Genomic DNA, 18,582 nt, shown 5'->3' on the forward strand with positions numbered 1-18,582 from the left:
GCTGGTGGGTAGCAAGAGGGAGCGATAAGTCTCCATGTAACCAGGAATGAATGCAACATGGATCATAGTGAAACTAGCAACAGCACTTCTGTTTGTTCCCCAAGAACACAATCTTCACGGTCATCTAGAAAACATGTATGAAATAACCATTTCCTGTTCATAAATGCCCGCATGCAATTATGAAGGGGAAGTAACCACAACAGAAAAGTAATTTTAATTCAACACATGCAGGAGAAAGGACAATTATTTTCTATGGAATGAATCGCTCCAGCAACAAACATTAACTATTAAATCTGTAACTCTTTTACGAGAGGCACACATTGGTACCACTCATAAACAATTAACAATGGTTGTTAATTCTGCCCCTGAGCCATTATTAACATGGCCCCACACAGCCCATACCTTTACTCTTTCCAACAACGGATGTTCAGTGAAAACAATAAAAAAGAAGGAAATAGTCAGTCCTTTGGATTCTCTTTAAAAGCCGGTCTCTTTACAGTCTCTCCAAACTGCTCCAAAACAATCCACCAATATAGTAGGACCAGCGCCTGTGGCAATAAAGAGTTAAAAACCAATATGGTGCAGTATTTTTGATTCAAGTGGCATCACCCAGTGATAGTCTACTATCACTGGGTGATGCCACTTGAATCAAAAATACTGCACCATATTGGTTTTTAACTCTTTATTGCCACAGGCGCTGGTCCTACTATATTGGTGAACGGATGTTCAGTACTAAGTGTGCTTTTAAATCACTGATTCTGGCTTTAGACTATATAGCTTTTGTTTCCTAAACTGTTTCCTAGCTAATTTTAAAATGTTTTTTTCAGGCATTGTGAATATAGCACAAATTTAAACCTCTTTAAGCAATTTCTTCATATTTATTATACTAAAGGAATCTTCCAGTCTTAATATCAGTTTATAAAAAGAAAAGTATCAGATTTCCCCCAAAGGACCCATGAGGAGTTAAGAAGAGCTGATAAATATTTGTGTCACTATTTTTCCAGTTCACATGGCTACTGTTTTAAACTGTATGTTTAAGGCGTAAGGATTGTGTGAGTGAGATGCTATATCCCTTGGCTATAGGTCTCCTGTGATGTCATTCACACCAGCCAATCCATCATCCAAGCCCCAAGCCTTTGTGTGATGGCTCTCTACTGGAATTGGAAGCAGAATCATGACAGGGTCTGGCACTTACCTGGCCAGCCACGCACAGCATCTGTGATGACTGGAATGAGGAAGGCTACTTGAATGTTTGTATAAGAACGGCAGAAAGAATGCAATAGAGAATCACTAAATAAAGAAGAGCTTTTAGCAAAGTGCTGTTTCATTTAACTGACGCAAACAGATTCCACAACAGGACCCTCAGGCTTCCCTGGAATCCCATTTATGTCTGGCACAGGCAGCCGGATTTATATTCCTTAAAGGGAATACCCACCAGTAATGAAAGAAATGGAATTCTAAGCAACTTCCCAGTATATATTCATTCCACATTTTAGCTATTAAGAGGAGTATCTGTCTGGCCCTTTTTGTTCTCTGCTTTGCTGGCTTTGAATTCTGAAATTACATAGCAGTAGCAACTCCCCTATTCTGATTAATATATCTTAATATTGTGCTTAATATACTGCCACACCAGTGGTTTACACAGGCCAAGAATCAGTCCCTCAGCTTTCTGATGTGATTGTGTGTGTGTACGTGAGGGCTGCTGTACATCACTTATCTTTCATCAGATATCAGATTTTGTCAGTAGTCAGTCTCTTGTGACTCATTTTTTTTATCTGTCTGGAAACCATGGGGCATATTTATCAAAGAATCAAGTTAAAGATCATCACAGTCCACAAGACTGAAATTCCCCACTCTCCATTCATTTCTATGGGATATTTAAAGGCCTATTTATAAATGAGTGAAAGTGACAGCTCACACTTTGATAAATATGCCTTTAAAAATCCCATAGAAATGAATGGAGAGTGGCGGAATTTCTAACTTCACTCTTTGATAAATATGCCCCATGTCTCCCAAGCTGTAACCCAACAAAGCCCTATTAGGGTAGGGACACACTGGGCGATTTGGGGAGATTTAGTCGCCTGGCGACTAATCGCAGCGACTTTTCTCCCCGAATGCCTCCCCTCACTCTGCGCCTGGATAAAATGAAAAGTCGCCGGCGCTAATCACACACGGCGATTCGTTTTCCGAAATCGCCCAAAGTTGCCTCACGAGGAAACTTCGGGTGACTTCGGAAAACGAATCGCCGCGTGTGATTAGCGCAGGCGATTTTTCATTTTAGCCAGGCGCAGAGCGAGGGGAGGCATTCGGGGAAGATTGGTCGTGGAAAGTCGCGGCGATTAGTCGCCGGGCGACTAAATCTCCCCAAATCGCCCAGTGTGTCCCTACCCTTAGGGTTTTCTTACAAGTGCTGTAAAACAGTAGGGGGCAGTAGAGTGAACTGGGTCAGCAATAAGGTAATCAGGAGGTAATCTTAAATTGAGATCACTTCTCTTGCTTCACTTATTGCTCCCACACCAACTCTTACAACAGTGAACCTGTTGCTATCTACATCAGAGATCCTCCATTCTCAGCTTTCTGTGGCCCCTGGGGGTAAAAAAGAGGGGAGATTAACATAAGATGCTGTTTGGACCAAAATCCAAATGTTCATTGTACACTGTGACAGTCTCTTTATAACAGTGTATCTTTGTACCAAGCAGATCTAACAGAGAACAGAATAGCTTACTCACAAGAGCTTACAATCTGATGTAATGAAGCAGTGATGAAACAAGGGAGTAGTTCAGCAGCAGCAGCTGGGTTGCCACACAGTGAGACAGAAGATGTTGTGAGTCAGACACCCTGGGACCTAAAATAGATGCTCATCTATATGTCTATGTATTGAGCCCAGATGAGTAGAATTCCCCAGCATTCTGCCTGCGTGGCGTGTATAAAAGTAGTGTAGTCACTCATTATGGCACAACCCTCATTCATTACTTTCTGGCAATTGGGTAACAATATTATCTGAGTCCATAACTGAAATGCCTCAGATGTTTCTCCTGCACCCAAAACTGTAAAGCTAGGGCCACAGGCACTCGTGTGGGAACCTGACACAGCTAGGCCCAATCAGCATTCTCACAAGGCTCATAGCAATTGGCTGACACCCCTAGTAGATTTAGAGTGACTGCCAGTGGATTTGGAGGATATTGGGTGGCATTCATGAGAGGCACAGAGCAATTGGCTGAAATCATCAGATAGCTCAAAGCCCCTCAACCAACTTTTTGCAAACCATTTTTGAAAAAGCGGCTGTACAACACAGCATTGGTTTACCCACGGGAAGGATCCGTATATGTTCCTAAATGCTGACTTGAAATAGGGAACTGACCCAGAAGAGCAGTCATTTACCGACTCTTTTCTGTTCCAAGGAAGAATATAAATGACATAAAGCAGAACCAGAGGGACCTTTGATTTATTTTATGCATAGGGTAAATCCTTTGTGCGTGCAAATATACTGTGGGTTATCTATGGCACTTTAAATTGATTTTTAGTGATATTCAGAAAATGGTCTTCTTTTTATTTTATTATGATTTTTGTTCAGCAACTTTCCGTTTAGAATTCAGCAGTTATTTGGTTGCTCAGAAGAGAGACTGAAATAGGAGAGGCCTAGGATAAGTAATAAAAAGTAAAAATGATAATAGAATTGTGTCCAACAGGGGAAATGTTTTTTTAATTGCTGGAATTAGCCCCATCCTTACAGGTAATTCTCATAGCTCCCCATTAGCCCACCACTTACTCAAAAAGCTCAAAAAGGCTCAGGCAGAGCAGAATGGATTGCAGTCTCCAATTGGAGTTTTGCCTCCAATACAGTACTTATTATGTGAGTGGCTAATTAATATTAATGAGCTTTGTCACTGGGAGGAATCTCCTCAGTCTACCAGGTAAGGTATTCTTCCCCGAAAGCAGGAGAACCCATACTTTATTAATGCAAGGTCTACTTTAAGTGATGTTGTCCCATTAGGATGTACATCTTCATAAAAGCATTGTTAGCATTCTGCTTCATGGAAAAAAATACTTAAATATTGATTTATGAGAAAACGTATACTGTTATATTTAAACATCTATTTCTTATGTAACCTTAACATAATAAATATCTGAATAAAAAGTATGAAACAGAAGGGTGATTTAGACAAGCTGTTTGTTGAAAGAGTCTTGAGAATTACTGATCACCAGCTAAAGGTCTACTGGACCAAGGGGCTTTGGCTTATGGAAAATCTCGGTAGCAAGGAGTTATTCATCCATTATTGGGATGCTGGGAGTTGTAATTTAGCACCACACAATAAGGTCTACGAGACTACTTTATCTATATCAGTTTCAGGCCCAGACTGGCAATCTGTGGGTTCTGGCAAATGCCACAGGGGCTGCTATAAGGTGCCATAAAAAGTCAGTATTTAGTGGGCTGGTGGGGGTTGTCTTGGGCCTCTGTTTGGGCTTATTGGGCCTCTGTGTACCTGAAATGCCAGGGCCTATTTTAATTCTCAGTCCAGATCTGGTCAGTTTATCTGCAGGAATGTAGGAGGGTTGAAACCCAAAGAACTTGATGAGCAATAGCTAGCACAGTACAAGAGAAAAAGTTCTCCTTAAGCTTATACAGAATAGATCAGGGGCTATGCACAGTATAACTGCCCTTTAAGGTGTTTCACGGAGAATCCCTGTACCATGACTGCCAAACACAGTCAGTGCTCATGGAACCAATAAGAGCGGAACAGGGTCCAATGATGCCATAATGACATGTTATATATATTTATATAGCGGGTCTGTACCCAGTGAAGGCTAATGACAATGGAACAACACGCTTAACATTTAAATCCATTTCAGTGCAAGGCAGAACCCATAAAAGGATTTAAAAAGAAATGCACCTTCTGTTCTCGCTCTCACCAAAAGCCTTGTGTCTTGTATGAGTGAGTATGAGTGGTGTCTCACAAAGGGGCCCTTTCCCTCAACCCTAGGAAACTATTTTGTTTATACAGGTTCCGCTATGTGTGTCATGGTGTTCTGCAGGCAATCACACAGGAATCACCACGCACCCTGTCCGCACAATTTTCCATCCCAGCGGCAGAGAAGGTCTTGCACGGTGAGCCCTTGGCTTATTCACTTGTTTAGCCTAAATGGCTCAAGTGGGGGAATCAAATGCACAAGTGACTATGTTTACAGTTAGAGAGTAAAAATACTCCTGTGATTGACTGTTAAATATAGAGAGTTTCCAAGAAGAATTCTAAAGTTTCTCACGGCTGAACATGTGGATATGCAGTTAATGTTGCAATATAAAATGTGCATGCTGCATGGCTGGTTAGTAATCAGTAGGTATGCATGCTGCAGAGTGCAATACATCCTGGGAAATTGTGTGGTGCCCAATGTTCCTTGAATGTATAAGAAACTGGTAGAGTGATGCCAACCAGAGTGATTTCTGGTTACGTTTCCAGGAATGACTCTTTAATTTACAAAACAAATTTAAACTGAATTTATTCCCAATTGCCAATAAGCTTTGAAAACCCTGGTAAATAGATGGCACTGTTCAGAGAGAATGTATATTTTCTCCTTTAAAGACAACAGATGACATCATTTGGTCACCCCATGCGTTGTTAAGATACTTAAGTGCCACAGGCACGCCTGCCTTGCAAAATCAATATGTAAGGTACAAGTAAGCATAGCATGTGCCATAGGCTGATCCATGGGGCAGGACAATGCTGCTTATTAGCAAATATAAACCAATTAGCTCCGCCCATACTAAGAAACAAAACTGCAAACAAATGCAGGTATTTATAGTACAGGTACAACGCATCACAGGGATCAGATTGCACAGAGATATTGAACTTGGTGGCAGAGAACTCAGGCCTGCAGTAAAGTGAGCAGGGAGGGAGAACCCTTGCTGCACGCTCAGAATGTGTCTAGGATGCCCTCGGCCAAATGGAAGTACCTGTGCCTCAGCCACTGGTGTATTAATACAAAAAGGAGCTATCCCACTAAACAATGAGACAGACCCCAGATCCATAGGGGCCAGAAGGATGCCGCTCAGAAGAAAAAAGCCCAGGCGGGTGCTGTACCCACCACATACAAGAAAATTCCTCCCGCCTGCAGAGAAAGACACAGTCATGAGGTGGCTCCTGATACTTAGTGCCATTGTCCTTCTACAGATCTGCTCAGAAGATGCTGAACCTGGTGACTTCCAATGTGACCCTCTGCTTTCTCTGTCTGAACCATATCGTCTTCAATACAATGAGCTGGAGGAGTATAACATGGTGGCAAATCAGTCCTCTAGGGACAGTGGAGATGACATCCCTCCCGGATCCTATGATAAACAAACAATATTTAAGTCACTGGACTATTTATTTATCCATCACTTCATGTATATGGACAGAGAACTGCACTTGCCTTCAGTGGCCGGCTGTGGCCCCCAGACTGACTGCAGGTGATTTATTATTTGGAAATGGATTCAGTATTGATAAAAAAGCAGAGGTTGGCATGGGCTCATGGGACAGAAACTGTGGGATGTTGTTAGATCCCCCCAAAGACTTGCACCCCGGCCTGGGCAAAGTCAGTGTTTCCTTTCTCCATATAAATCTTAGCTTTATTTGGACTTTAATGACAATGTAACATTTGCTCCATGAATTACTGCACTAAATGTGCTAATGATATACAGTACAATAAAATATATCAAATTCTCAATAGTCGTATTTTTCATTACCTACCCAGGTGCCTAGTGTACTGGTTATATTTGCCCTGCAAACACAGCCCAGGTGCCTAGAGTACTGGTTATCTGTGCCCTGCCAGCATGACTTTGTGCATTTATAGAAGTTACCATATTGTTGGTATTATTGGTCGGTTGCGGGTGGTTCTCATGACAGGGGCCCTTAACATCTTTATCATGGATTCAGATCCCACACAGGAACCAATTATAATAAATGATGCACTGTATATGAATTACTATTAAACAAATATTGTATTAAAAGATAATGTAAACTGACCACAACCCTGTGGCTAATTTTGGGAGTTCCCAAGGCAGACCATGATTGGGCTGAGGTGCAACTGAACAGTAATTAATATGCAGCAGTGCTAGGGCACACAGCAGTCCTTTGGGGCAGGAGAGTGAGTGCTCTGGGTCCAACACACATAATGTGACCCTGTTACAGGTATGACAAGATGGCAATGGTTAGATGGTGAGGCAAGATGAGGGATAGCACAACAAAATGGACACTATAGGACAAGACGGAGACAGTAGGACAGATGGTTGAAGTAGGGCAAGAGCGAGGCAGCAGGGCAAAACGGTGACAGTAGGGCAAGACGGGGGACAGTAGATCAGACAAAGACAGTAGGGCAAGATGGAGACAGTAGGACAGACAGAGACAGGCAGTAGGGCAAGATGTAGATAGTAGGGCAAGATGGAGACGGTAGGGCAAGACGGAGACAGTAGGACAAGATGGAGGCAGTAGGATGATGGATCAGCTCATGTTGAAGTGCAACTCACACCATCCCCAAAAGCCTCACTAGAAGCAGATAAAGAGGCCAGTGTAGCAGCTCACCTTCAAGTTCAGTGAGTTCCTTTTAGGTGATCTAACCTTGCGGTATAGATATCGATATAGATATAGATATTACCCCCACTATATCCTATGAGAGGGTGCCCCCAAACTCTGACACTTTACACCCCCAGAACATCCTCGTCACAGGGAATAAAGCTGTAGAGACTGGGGCGGGATGGGGCAGTGCAACCTATATTTACAGGGATGTGACACATATAATGAATGAGTTTATTTTAATTATTCATGTGAGCAGCACAAGGAAGCAAAACTCCCTGTAAATTCCCAGTTTGCCACAATCTCATGGCATTTCCCACTCATTCCCAAGAGATGAGAGGCCTGGCATTTGTACTAGGGAATAAGGGGGATTATTCTGGGGTTAAATTAATCTCTGTATACTGAAAGTCAAGTTTAGGTGGCATAGGCCAACCTGCCACTGAACTACAACCCCCTGCTGCCTCTATTTGGCTTTGGGGTGGGGACTGCGGCTGAGGATGCTGGGGGTTATATTTCTGTAAGTATTTGTAGGAGACTATGCTAAACTCCGGTACTGTGTTGGACCCACAACACACCTACCTAGGAGGGTACAGAAACCTAGGAGGAATGGTCCCCACACTGATTTACCATCTTAATATGATCCAGTCATATTTTGACACCTCTCCCAGCATGCCTTGAAAATGTGCACCCCACCCCTCACTCTCCTTAGGCTGAACTGCCAGTCCTTCACCTCATGCAGCCTTCTGACTGGCGGGAAAAGATGGATGCCTAGTTCCCACCTTTAGTAACCTTCTGTGGATGATTGTCACACACAGGCCAGGTTTGTGGGATGTATAATTTAAATGTCTGGACTCAGGCCCTGTGCTGTAAGAATGTAAGTGCAAACAGTTTAATTATATTTTAGTTCTTTGGGGCAAACAGCATTAGTGACTGTCTCAACTCAAGGTGTAGAATCTGGAGGCTGGGGTTACTAATTGCCCCCTAACAATGATGCCAGAGCAAAACCAAGCAACTGTGGTGCCAGCTTGGCTAGTCGGGTGCCAGCTGGTCAGTATTCTAAAGGCCTGGCTAGGGATGCCAGTGTTATGTATAGTGACATGTTATAAAACATAAAGGAAAGCTGGTAAACTGGCTATGTCAATTATTTCATGTTCAATTCAGGCCCAATTTTGCTTTTGGGCCTGTATGTTTTGCTCACACTTGAGTCACACTTACTATTATTTCCCATGTGAATACGTATGTATTGGGCCACCATTATGCCACACATATATACCCATCTACCCATCACCCTGAAGCTTCCTCCTCACACAATGAGTGTGCTGTGGGTTACCGCTTCCATGCTCCTTGGCCTGACTGACAGATTGAATACTTGGAGATTATACAGGAGGAATAGGCCTGGAGAGACCCTCGGTAATGATTATAGCAGTGATCCCCAACCAGCAGCTTGTGAACAACAAGTTGCTCCCCAACCCCTTGGATGTTGCTCTCAGTGGCCTCAGAGCAGGTGCTTATTTTTGAACTCCAGGCTTGGAGGCAAGTTTTGGTTGCATAAAAACCAGGTGTACTGCCAAACAGAGACTCCTGTAGGCTGCCAGTCCACACAGGGGCTACCAAATAGCCAATCACAGTCCTTATTTTACACCATACAAGAAAATTTTTAATGCTTGTGTTGCTCCCCATCTCTTTTTACATCTGAATGTTGCTCACGTGTGAAAAAGGTTGGGCACCCCTAGTTTATAGGATACCCCAGGTAGGACAGTGGCATCTGCAGCTCAGAGACTCCTCGACATGGGTGAGGAGGTGGCTGTAGATAGACAGTGCCAGCCAGGGGGAGATCTACTTCACCATTGCTATTTTAGAGTGTAAGCTATAAAGGATAAATAAGCCATGCAGTGTTGCAGTCTGTGTTTGTTTCTCTCCCAAATGCAGTTGACCATGAAGCCAGATGTTTGTGTCGTTATCGCTTCTCCTTCAGAATAATAATAATCATGGAGCCCATTTGGAAGTTGTCTTCAAGTTCCATTGTCAAGATCAAGCTTCAGTGTTCCCTTCCCAAGTCTCGATCTGCCCACAATCTGATTGGCCGCCCTCTCTGAGGAAGAGGAGTCGTGAGAGGGACCCTAGAGGCACTGGAGTCACAGTAAGTATGATGGAAAGGTTGTTGCAGCTGATGTTGGACTACAATTCTTAATCTATTTGGCACTGCCCTGATAAAACGTGAAAATAAAACTTGTCTTACCTTGTAATACACACAGTAGTGCCCTTACAGGCAACCCTATAGGAAAATAATTGAAGGGCCCTTAATGTTGGGAATAAGATGATAAATATATTTTGAAAGTGCTTATCAGTCAGTACCCGTTGAATCATTTTTCTTTAATATATATTGGAAACTTGCCACATTTTTTCCTTTAAGCTGCCACTGGTTATAGCATCTGACACACTCAGGTCCAGATTGGGATTCACAATAAGCCCTGTCATTTAAAGTACACAGATGCCCAAGCAGCCCCCCTGCCAGCCAAATAAATAGTGACTGTCTATGGCAACTTACAGCAGCCCCTCTGGCATTTGCCAGAACTCACAAATTGCCAGTCCGGGCCTGAACATACTCAAACTGTAACCCAGTGCTTATTGTGCAACCTGTTTATACTGCGCCAATTTTAATCATGAGATTAAGGTGCCGCCTGCTGGGCAATTTAGAAACTGCCGTTTCTGATCATGACTCGTATGGTAGAAAAGCTTTAGAGCTCCAGCCAGAAACTCAGCAATTAGAATTCTCAGAGTCTGTGCAGGTGAGCTTTTAGAGGAATGCCTAGAGGTACATGCTTAGGCCTCTTACACAGTGGCGTTTTTTATGCGTTTGATGCACATTAAAACGCAGGTTTGAGTGCGTAAAAACTTTCAATAATTGATTCCATTATAATCTGCCAGGCTGTCCCCGCGAGCGTTCTGAGTTGCGTTTTACTTTGTGCTTGATGCATGTTCAGCTATCAATAGAATAAAGAACTGAAAAAAACACTTGTTTAAACGCAATATATGTGTTTTTCATGCTCATCCATGGTTAGGGAATAACCTTGATTGGATGATGTTGACCATAGCAATCAGATCTTTGCTTTTGTTTTCTAACTTGCAGGTGACTGTTTAAATCTGATTGCTGATTTGTTGCTATGGGCAACACCACTGGTGAAAATGTTACTCCAATGTTTTACACAGCATGGTTAATAGGCCCCTAAGCATCTATTGTTTAAACATTACCATAATAATTCTATACAAAAAGGAAAACAAGGCGGCTGCGGTTCAATTAAAAAGAGAGCCACATTTGGCCCACAGTACTGCTTTGCTTTACACCTCTACTGCCTCGAGAGCACTTAATAAAAATATAAGACTGGTTGATATAAGAAGGTTATGCAAAGCCAGGGGAACCAGTACTGTGGAATTTTTTTTTACAAATCTCTTTATATAAAAATAGAATACTCTTGTATGTAAATCAAATTTTTCAGATTCCTCGTCCGGCCACGCAATCCTAACGCCCCGCCCGCACTACCCTGGGCCACATGAGTACATGCGTGTAAGTGCTGGCGAACGGGGGATGCACAGGTCCCCATAATGCAGCTGGGCACCATACAGCCCCTAAATTTTCGCCGCCGTAGGCCTGGGCCATTGTGGCCTCTCCACAAATCCGGGCCTTTGTGGCCTCTCCACAAATCCGGGCCTTAGTGTCGCAGCATTACAGTAGCAATTTCATTCAAGTGATTGTGTCATGAAAAACAAAACAGGTTTCCCTACATTTCACCTCCCGCTTGGCTTGCACAACTCAGCTCTAACCGTCTTTGTAAGAAGCTACCCACGCATGCTCAGAATAGCAGTGTCATCCTTTCCTTTATTTGTGTCAAGGGCAGAAGTAATGCAAGCCTGTGCTTGCCCTTTGTACATGAAACTGCTCTTAGGATTGAATAAGCCTGAGAGTCGCATTGCGAAAGCCTTGGAAAAATCTCTTTGTGTTATTTTAAGTGACACTGAGAATGTGATTTATATGGAGAGGAAATTCATGTTTGTGTTATCAGCTGTGTATTGGGGGCCAGCATTTCCCTTCCGTTTTTAAAGCTGTACAAGATCTTGCTTATGAAATGTTACACTGTGATGGTGAGGGATTCCGAATGTCATGTTAACATATCACCAGAGCTAGGTGTACCCCATACAGTGTCGGACTGGGGTGCCAGGGGCCCATCAGAAAACCTTAGACTGTGGGCCCACTTTCCAAACTATTATTCCTCCTCTCTCAACCTCTTTATTCTCCTAGTCTTTTATCTCTACATACTATACTCTATTCTTCCATTATTAAGCCTCTTTTTCCCATAAAGAAATAGGGAATGGCCATGAAATAGGCCAAACCCCACTGACAGCTGGGCCCAGTGGGAGTTTTCCTTGTATCCTGCTGGGCCAGTCCGACACTGACCCCATAGGTGAATTACAGGGATTCTACCATCAGAATAAAAGTGCTTGTACTTGAAAACAACTGTATAAAGTGGGGGCAAATCATACTTGGAGTTGTATATTAGATTTTTGTCAAAACTGCTGTCCTGTCTTGATTGATGGCAATTATTCTAGATATACATTTAGGTACAGAGTCTCAAAAGACGCATAGAATAATGGGCATATTTGAGAAGGTGGTGCCTATTCAGCTTTGTTGTGTACCTAGAAGCTGTCAGTAAGTCACATAGACTATCCATAGACAGCAAAATACCCAGGGAGCTGGGCAGTTAATGTATAACTGTAACTATGTTGGTTACTTTCTGCATATCTGCCCAGAAAATAAGCTGGTCACCATCTGTATATTCTGCAACCTGCCTTGTTACCATGTGTATACTCATGGCTGATTAGCTGACCCAAAACCTTTCCGCAAACCGACCCTCTAAATTGATTGCACTGTGCCAATAGAGAAGGTCACACCGTGGGAACGCAATATGGCTTCATTGTGCAAAGGACTGCTAGAATAACATGCACTTCTCACCACCTTCGCTCACGCCACTTTAGGCGCATTCTCAGCTCACAGGCAGTTTGGTGTGTGTGTGAATGTTTGTGTGGCACCTGCTTTAGTTCACAAGAGAGAAGCATTTTTTCCAGGCAGCCTGAATAACTACGCATTTGCCTTTGACTGCTTGTTTGAGAACAAAAAATAATGTGGCGCTTGGCTGCCTCCTCATTACAAAAGGGATTACTTGCTGCTTCTGTGATTCATGTAACGCTAGTGAGATGCAAGCGAGCAGAACCATGCGTGCCCTTGAGTTAAGTGGCTACAGGACCATTGTTCTGGGGACAAGTGATGGAGGTGACTAAATCATATTTTGACGTCATAAACAACTCTGAGCTACAAATTTAGCCCTCGTCTTATTCTAATTGGCTAAAACCAACTCATACAAATACATAGAAACATTTACTGTGCGACTCCCTACAGTTCTCTTCCCCTTTATGTGCCAAATCCCAAGTGTGGGAACTCACCACTGTGTGCTCCTAGTTAGACTTTAATGACCTGAAATATTTCCATCACGCTTGGTTGTGCCAAACCAGCCGCTCTGCTGTATTTACACATTTTCCACCACAATGGTACAGAAAAACATAAACAAGCTTATGGGAGCAGCCTAAAGAGCTGTCTCTGTAAGTCTATTGATGATGTTAAAGGAAAACTAAACCTCAGCAAATATGGGGGCTTACCATCAGGGCAGCCATCAGGGGGGGAGAGTTGTAGGGGGCCTGAGGGTAAAGGGGGCCCTGCCACGCCACACTTACTTGATTAGCCGGGCCCTCCATCTTTCTGAGAGCTGCCCTGCTGACTTCGGTAAGGTATGGATGTTTAAGGGGCCCTGGGCACCAATTTTCTTATAATGTGTGTGGGGGGGCCCTGGCCACCAATTTTGGCCACCATTTTTTTCTCATGTGGGGTCCTAGCCACCAATATTTTTTAATGTGGGGGCCCTGGCCACAAATGTTTTTTTTATGGGGGCCCTGACCACCAATATCTTTTTATTTTTTATTAACATGTGGGAACCCTAGCCACCAATATTTTTTTGTTTTTTTACTGTGTGGTGGGGGATGGGCCTGTAGGTGGAGCTTGCGGTAGGCGCAGCCCAGAGGGCCCAGGAAATTTTGTCGTATGGGGCCCTGCGATTTTTTATGGCGGTTCTGCTTACCATTATAAGTGTGTTGAACCTCTGTGTTTGTCCAGTATATTCAGTTTATAATATACAGCATTACTTGCCATATTCTTTTTGTAGGTCTTAGTTCTTCTTTAGTAGTTTTTCCTTATTTACTACTGTGTTTTTGAAGCAGATCTTACTTTACTTGTTATGGGTCTTGAACTAACAGAGCTCTGACCACCTCATTTGTGCAGGTCGCAGGCGCACGTCCTATTTTTGCTCGCGCGCGGGGGTGATCGCTGTGGCTGGCTTAGTTGCTGTGGCCGACTTAGTTGCCTGCCCAGCCAGCATTATGGGCTCTGTACCCCAGCCTCCCATTCTTTTTAAGCACTCTCGGATTTTCTGGTGACTTTCCTCAATTTCACTTTTGGGGCAAAAATCTGCTGGCCACCAAAATGTCTAGATTTTGACCTTTTTTACCAATATTTATTGAAATTGTATATGTATTAGGGACTCATGGGACCCCTATACCTCCTGGGCCCCCATCTGTAGTTACACCCCTGGTGATGGGCAAATCTGTCCCATTTTGCTTCATGTAAAAATTTGTAAAACAGTAAAAAATACGTATTTTCACATATATTCGTTTTTTTGGGGTTTTTTAGACTTTTTTTCACTGCACATATTGTGCCTCTTGGCTAATTTTGGGCTGGTTTTGTAGCTGACTTTGGTTAGTTTTGAAAATAAGCCCTGGCAACCATGCCCGGCACTGCTGCTCTGTGTTTATGGCCTGTAAAGTGCCACATACACTCAGTATGTACCTTGTGCCCAATTGGGTCTTTATGCCTTGATTTCTGGTAAATCAGTGTGTGAAACCCCTCTGGCGGTTCATGAGAGCTTTCTGCCTTATCTTGCAGATGTGGCACAGGGCTGATTATTGTGTTCCCTGGGCATGGTGCAACTCTGCCCTCTGTATCCATCCCCCTTGCCCACACCTGTTCCCTACTGGCAAATCTCTGCTTGTGTCCAATTAAAGCCGCTCCACTTTGTGCTATAGACTGTGTGCTCTTTGCACTAGTACATAGTTGTGCCTGCAGTGGCAGGGCCGCCATCATAAATCAAGGGGCCCCGTAAAGCAACATTTTGTGGGCACCCTGGTGCTCGCCCACCCCACATCACAGTAAAAAGTCCACAAAAACACCACTGCTAAAAACGATAAACCCCCTCACTCACAAGTTATAAAAACCCATTGGTGGACATAATTTAAAAAATGTTTGGCGGCAGGGGTCCCACATAAAAGTTTTAAAAAAAAACATTAGTGGTTAGGGCCCCCCTACAAGTAAAAAGAAAATTATTAGCCCCATAAATGTTTAAAAAAAAAAAATGGTGGTCAGGGGCCCCCTATGAATTAAAAAAAATGATTGATGCCAGGGGCTCATACATGTTTTTTTTTTTTTTTTAAATAATCATTGGTGGTCAGGGCCCCCTACAAGTTAAAATTCATTGGTGGTTAGGTTCCGCCTATAACGTAAAAAGAATAATTGTATAAGTGGGTATTGCATAACAGGATCCGGGTCTCTGCCATAGAGAAAGGAGCCCAAAGAGGAACAGTGTGCTTGCAGGGTTGTGCCTTGTGTCACAGCTTGAAATTGGGTTTACTGATCATGGAACTTGCAGATAATCCCTAACCACTTTCGGAGTGGCTTCGGGTCTTCAACACAGCCGGCCCCCTTTAGCCCCGGTACCCAGGTCTGTGCCCAGTAAGAGAACCCCACCAGGTGTCCATACCAGTTTAGAGGGCTGTGTCTGTGCGACACTGAAGTCGTTGTGCTCTGAGCCCGGATACAGGTTTGTGGCACGGTGCCAGGCTCCGCCCCAGGTGGGAGGTGCATCTGTTGCTCAGAACTGTATATAAGGCAGTGCAGGCAGCTCAGTCATCAGTACATCCCGCTAACACAGAAAGGCTATTAAGAGCTCACTGACTGCTCTAAAAACGGCTCTAAGTAACTACTCGCGGCACCCAGCCATGTGTCTGGCACCCTGCAAGCAATCTCGCCAGCGGCCAATCCTGCCCGCCCTCTCCCTACCAGAGAGCACCGAGAGTGGCCCCTGCTCCCGACTATCAGGGCGCCCGACCCGCAATACTCTTCCTGAAATCTTTACCTTCGAAGTGGACTCCGTGAAGCCAGTAGGTGCCCCCCGAAGAAACCCAGTGGGGGGCAGAGCCAGGAGACCACGTAAGGTGCTGTACCCATCCAAGGTCAGTAGGTACCTCCCTCCTCCAGAGACCGACCGGGCCCTGCGCTGGCTCTATGGGCTGTGTGTGCTGCTGCTGCTGCAGGTGTGTTCCGAGGAGCCAGAAGTCAGCACCCTACCAGCTGTCCAGCACGAGCCACAAGCCTGGCAAATGCTGGAGAAGAACCTTGAACTCCGAGCAACCTGGCCAGAGGACAGCCTACAACTCCCAGCAGCCTGGCCAGAAGACATCTTACAACTCCCAGCAGCACACGCCATTCAGCCAGCTATTCACAACCAGACAATGCACATCGCAGCACCCAGCCACACGGGCCTGATCTGCAACCTTCCTCTGTTCCTTCTCAAGATCCAAAGCTGAGCATCCAGCTCCAAACTGACAGCTCTGACAGGCAGAGAGTGGGGACTAAGCCTCGTCTGACCCTCTAAGCCCAGGTGGCCTGGAGGAAAGTATGTTCCTGCCATTGAAGGGGAGAAATTCAGAAAGAGCAGCGAGAGATACAATATAACAAGCTGGAAGTCTCTCACAGTGTGTTCTGCTCACTGATACTTGTAGCAATATGTGCATGAACTGTACCTGTCTATACACACTACAGACTACATCCCATGCTATCGCTCTGACCACCTGATATGCTTGATATCACTCTATGAAGATCCCTGCTGAATATTCAGGGAGAGACTTGTTGATCAGAGAATGCTGATACACTTGATCCTGGTCTATTACAAATACTGGGACTTTCTCTATTAGTTTCTCTGCACTGTACTGACATGGAAATTCATATTTATTGCACTTTTATTGTATTCCTATTTAATTATTGTCAATTATCACTATTTATTGTACTATTTATATGAGATATTTATAGCATTGTTCCAAATGCTGGATGAGTCAATAAATTATTTAAATGAATCATCTGTTTCTGACTTCTTTTCTTTTGTACAGTGGGATTTGGGTTACATTGCAATGGTAAAGGTGTGATCTACATGGAGTACATGCTTTTTATTTTTTTAATAAAGTGCCATGTTCTGGTACAGGGGAAAGAAAATGACATGGTATTTGAATATGGCTGCACTTACTGTACAAAATAATATGGTGGGGGCACATGCACGTGAGAAGGATGCTACAATTTTTAAGGGCATAGCTAATTAGTTTTACAAATTATTTTTTTAAACTAGTTTTAATTCATAATTTTTGTTTCTGCGTTTTTTTTTTATTCAGGATTTAAAATAACAGTTGTACTTTCTAAATACCATATAATTCCACTAAAACCTTTGGGGTTAGGGGTCACATTATAGTTAAAATTAGAATAGTGCTCAGAGGGCCCAGAATAGGAACCCCCCCCCCCCAGATTGTTTTACATGCAATAAGCTTTTCCCATTATAGTGAAGATCCTTTAGTCTGTATGTAATATAAGCCATTGTTAGGGTGTATATTCCCTTTAATTGCTGGGCGTAAGTAATACTATATTCACTGCCGGTTCTGCCTATGAATTGGCTAATGACTGATGTCACTGATTTTCCGTTCTAGGAAGTGTTGCTTTCCCCTCAGGAAATGGGCAATAGATTGCTACATGCGGGAAGTCAAAGCCAAATCTTCATGACCGCATACTAAGCAGCAACTATTGTCTTTGCACAATGCCACAAGGAGTTCTTTAGGGACTATGCGCAGAGTGCCATATACTGCATTACCCCAATCCAGCAACCATAAATCATATCCCTCTCCTATGATATATTAAACAATGGTCTTTCTCTACTACTCCTGCCATAGGGTGAGTGCATTTGGGTTTCTGGACTCTATTAAAGTGGAGTGTAAATCCCAAATTAACATTTTGTTAGAGATTTATTCAGCACTGTCTCAGGGAAAAACATGACAGTGTATAAATTATAAAAAGAAAGAATGTTGTGGTCATACAATTACCTATATTGTATCAATACCAATAAATATATTAAGGGCAGTAGATTGCACACATACAATATATATAACATGTGCCAGTTTCAATCACTAAATTAGTTCAGTACAGTGTCTATGGGGCAGGCTACACCAGTGACAATCTGTACTAAATCTTAGCTTTACTATCACAGACTGCGGGTATGTAATTACAGTTGCACAATGAAAGAGCAGTAAGTATTCATGGAATAGGAGCTGTTTATAGAGGCTTGGGTAGAATACAAGGAATTTACACGGCTGTTACATCATTCTCTTTGTTTTTCCTAATGTGTTATCATTCCGTTCTAGCAATTAGAAGATTATGGTGTGTATATTCTCTCCTATTTCCATCTCATTTATTTGGGGATAAGATTAAGAGCAGTCTCCCTGTATCTACCAGTGGCCAATGTTCCCTTTATTGGGATATACTGCCAAGCTTGGTGACTCAGAGACACGCCAAAGAACATTTTGTCATGCAGATAAGATTACAATTGCACACATTTACCCAAAAGCAGAAAAATAACCTTCACAAGTCTAAATCAAGCTGTTGTATCTGTAGGGCAATGTCAAACTGGGAGCTCCAATCACCAAATTTCTGTTGGTAGGTTAATGTTAAAGAACCGTCATGCCTGTGACTTTGTTGTATTATACTATACTGATAGAAAAGTTATGAGGCCTATGTGCTCTCCTTGATACACCTCCCAGCTTGAAGCTCAGTTAGGGTGGCATTTAT

At 43.3% G+C, this 18,582-nt stretch overlaps 1 protein-coding gene across 1 annotated transcript; it reads left to right on the forward strand.

Annotated features, from left to right (window-relative positions):
• The first annotated feature begins 15,599 nt into the window (after positions 1–15,599).
• On the forward strand, positions 15,600–16,832 carry LOC108699863. Its single transcript, XM_018232501.2, has one exon. The coding sequence runs from the start codon at positions 15,699–15,701 to the stop codon at positions 16,284–16,286; it is 588 nt and encodes a 195-aa protein (XP_018087990.1). The 5' UTR covers positions 15,600–15,698; the 3' UTR covers positions 16,287–16,832.
• Positions 16,833–18,582: the final 1,750 nt, after the last annotated feature.

Source organism: Xenopus laevis, chromosome 8S (assembly GCF_017654675.1).
Source record: "Xenopus laevis strain J_2021 chromosome 8S, Xenopus_laevis_v10.1, whole genome shotgun sequence".
NCBI classification, from domain to species: domain Eukaryota; kingdom Metazoa; phylum Chordata; class Amphibia; order Anura; family Pipidae; genus Xenopus; species Xenopus laevis.